This window comes from Lonchura striata, chromosome 10 (genome assembly GCF_046129695.1).
Source record: "Lonchura striata isolate bLonStr1 chromosome 10, bLonStr1.mat, whole genome shotgun sequence".
In the NCBI taxonomy this organism is placed as follows: Eukaryota; Metazoa; Chordata; class Aves; order Passeriformes; family Estrildidae; genus Lonchura; species Lonchura striata.
In genome coordinates, this window is record NC_134612.1 from 2,192,603 (window position 1) to 2,194,842 (window position 2,240).

The 2,240-nt window shown below is 63.4% G+C and overlaps 1 protein-coding gene across 1 annotated transcript; it reads right to left on the reverse strand.

The window, feature by feature from the left end:
• Positions 1-360: 360 nt before the first annotated feature.
• Positions 361-1,936, reverse strand: LOC110484855 (transcription cofactor HES-6). The gene is made up of 4 exons (XM_077785780.1): positions 1,871-1,936; positions 1,714-1,800; positions 1,557-1,638; positions 361-1,472 (listed from the first exon to the last, which is right to left on the reverse strand). The coding sequence occupies exons 1-4, from the start codon at positions 1,934-1,936 to the stop codon at positions 1,078-1,080; spliced, it is 630 nt and encodes a 209-aa protein (XP_077641906.1). The 3' UTR covers positions 361-1,077.
• Between the last annotated feature and the right edge of the window lie 304 nt (positions 1,937-2,240).

Here is a 2,240-nt window from a genome sequence, read left to right on the forward strand (position 1 = left end):
CCCAGGACAGGATTTGCCTAGCACTTCTGAAGTTAGGGCTGTGCATGTGTGAGCAACGCCTTCAGAGGGCAGATCAAGTAGAACAGGCTTGAGCCTGGCATCCCGACCAACCAGCCTCAAACTCTGTGGCCTAGGACCAACCTCAGCCAGTCTGACCTTGCTCATTCAATAAACTTAAGTGTCAACTAGAATTAGACAAAAGAAATATTTGAATTCCAATAGTTAACAATGCTTAGTACAATAATTGAGTGCTTAATTACCAGCATTGTTTCCATGATATACTGGTGTTAAGAGCCAACAAGAGGAGCTGTATTTTTAATGTTTTTAAACAGTTAGAAGAGTACCACATTACACAATATATGCCACGTTGTGAATTCAGGGTTTTTTTTATTAAAGATTAAAAATAAAAAAAACATTTGACACCCTAATATACATAAAGTCACAATAAATTCAAATGTGCTAAAAGCAAAATGTGCATAAAGACACTCGTTTCTAAAAGGCACCCTGTCACCAACATCTTTTAAAACGTCTATTTCCACCAAGTTTCTAGTTTTCTCTCCCTTTGCTAAAGGTGAGACTTTAGGCTGCTATCAGGTACAGACACCCTTCAGGGGTCTATGCTATCACTAGAACGCTTAAAACCGTGCATGCAGACTTAGCTCCAGCTTCTCTCGGCATTAACTATCACGATTTAAAATGCACAAGGGTTTTTGCTCAAAAGGTAGTGGTGTTTGGGCCGCTTCTAAGGGCCAAGAAGAAACAGAGTTATAACTGCTGTGTCTCCACCAGAGAGCTCTGCTACTACAAACCACTTCCCTCCTCCCCCCCCCCCCAATCCTCTCGTAAAAAAAACCCCAAAAGTTACAAAATGCCACACACGGGGGATGAAATGTTAACGCGTTCCCGATTAGGCTGTCAGGGTGCGACAGCATCAGTGCCGAGTCCGCAGTGACAGCGCTGCCAGCCGCGCACACACTCACAGACAGACACACAGACACTCACACGGGCAGGCACACGCACGGACACACGGACACCCACACCGAACCGCAGGCAGGTCGCGCTGACTGCGCTCCGCTGTTACCAGGGTCTCCACATGGATTTGGGCGAGCCGGGCGAGGGCAGGCCCCGCGTCAGGGACGCGAGCAGTCCGTCCGTGTCGGTCTGGCCCGGGCCCGAGCGGGTCTCCGCGCCGGGGCCGGGCAGCGCCGGGCCCGGGCGGGCTGCGGCCGGCGGCACCGGCGCCCGGCCGGCGGGCCAGGGCCCGAGCGCCGGCTCCCCGGCAAGGTCCGTGAGCGAGTCCGGGCAGCCGCCCTCGCTGAGGGGCATGGACTCCAGCAGGTGGTTGAGCAGCTCGGCCGCCGTGGTGGCGTCGATGCCGGGGCAGCTGGAGACGAAGGTGTGCACCTCGTGCATGCACTGGATGTAGCCGGCGGCGAAGCGCTCGCTGGCCTCCAGGAGCCGCCGCCCGGCCGCTGCGGCGCGGGGCGCAGCGAGGGGCGCGGGCGAGGCGCGGGCCGGGCCGGCCGCCCCCCGCCGCGCCCCGGGCCGGCACTCACCGCGGGCGCGGCGCTCCAGCGCGGCCCGCACCCGCCGCACCGTCCGCTCCAGCACCTCCGCGTTCTCCAGCTTCGCCTGAAACTGACCCGGGGCGCCGCGGCCGTCAGCGCGGCCCCGGGCCCCGCCGGCCCCCGCCCCGCCGCGCCGCCGCCTCACCTCGCTGTCGGCCAGCAGCAGCCGCAGCTCCCGCAGGCTCTCGTTGATGCGCGCCCGGCGCTTCTTCTCCACCAGCGGCTTCCTCGTCTGCGGGGACAACAGCGCCGTCAGCCCGCCCCCCGCCGCCCCTCCGGGCCCGGCCCCGCCCGCCGCTCACCCTCCGGTCGCCGCGGGGCCCCGCGCAGCCCTCGCCGTGCGGCGGGCGCTCCGTGCCCGGCGCCATGGCCGCTCCGCTCGCTGCGCGCCGCTCCCGCCCCGCGCCGCCGCTTTTATACCCCGCGATTTGCATGTCAATGAGCCCATTGGCCGCGCCGCGCGGGCCGCGCCGAGCGTTGGCCGAACGGGCCAATGGCGGCCGCGCGCTTTGTCTGCGGCGGGGCGGGGCGGCCGGAGCGGCCCGGCGCTGGGCCCGGGCCCGCAGCGGGCGCGGGCCGTGCCGTGCGGCGCCTTTCCGTGCTGTACCGGGCCGTGCTGTGCCGCGCCTTTCCGTGCTGTACCGGGCCGTGCCGTGCCGGGCCGTGCCGGGC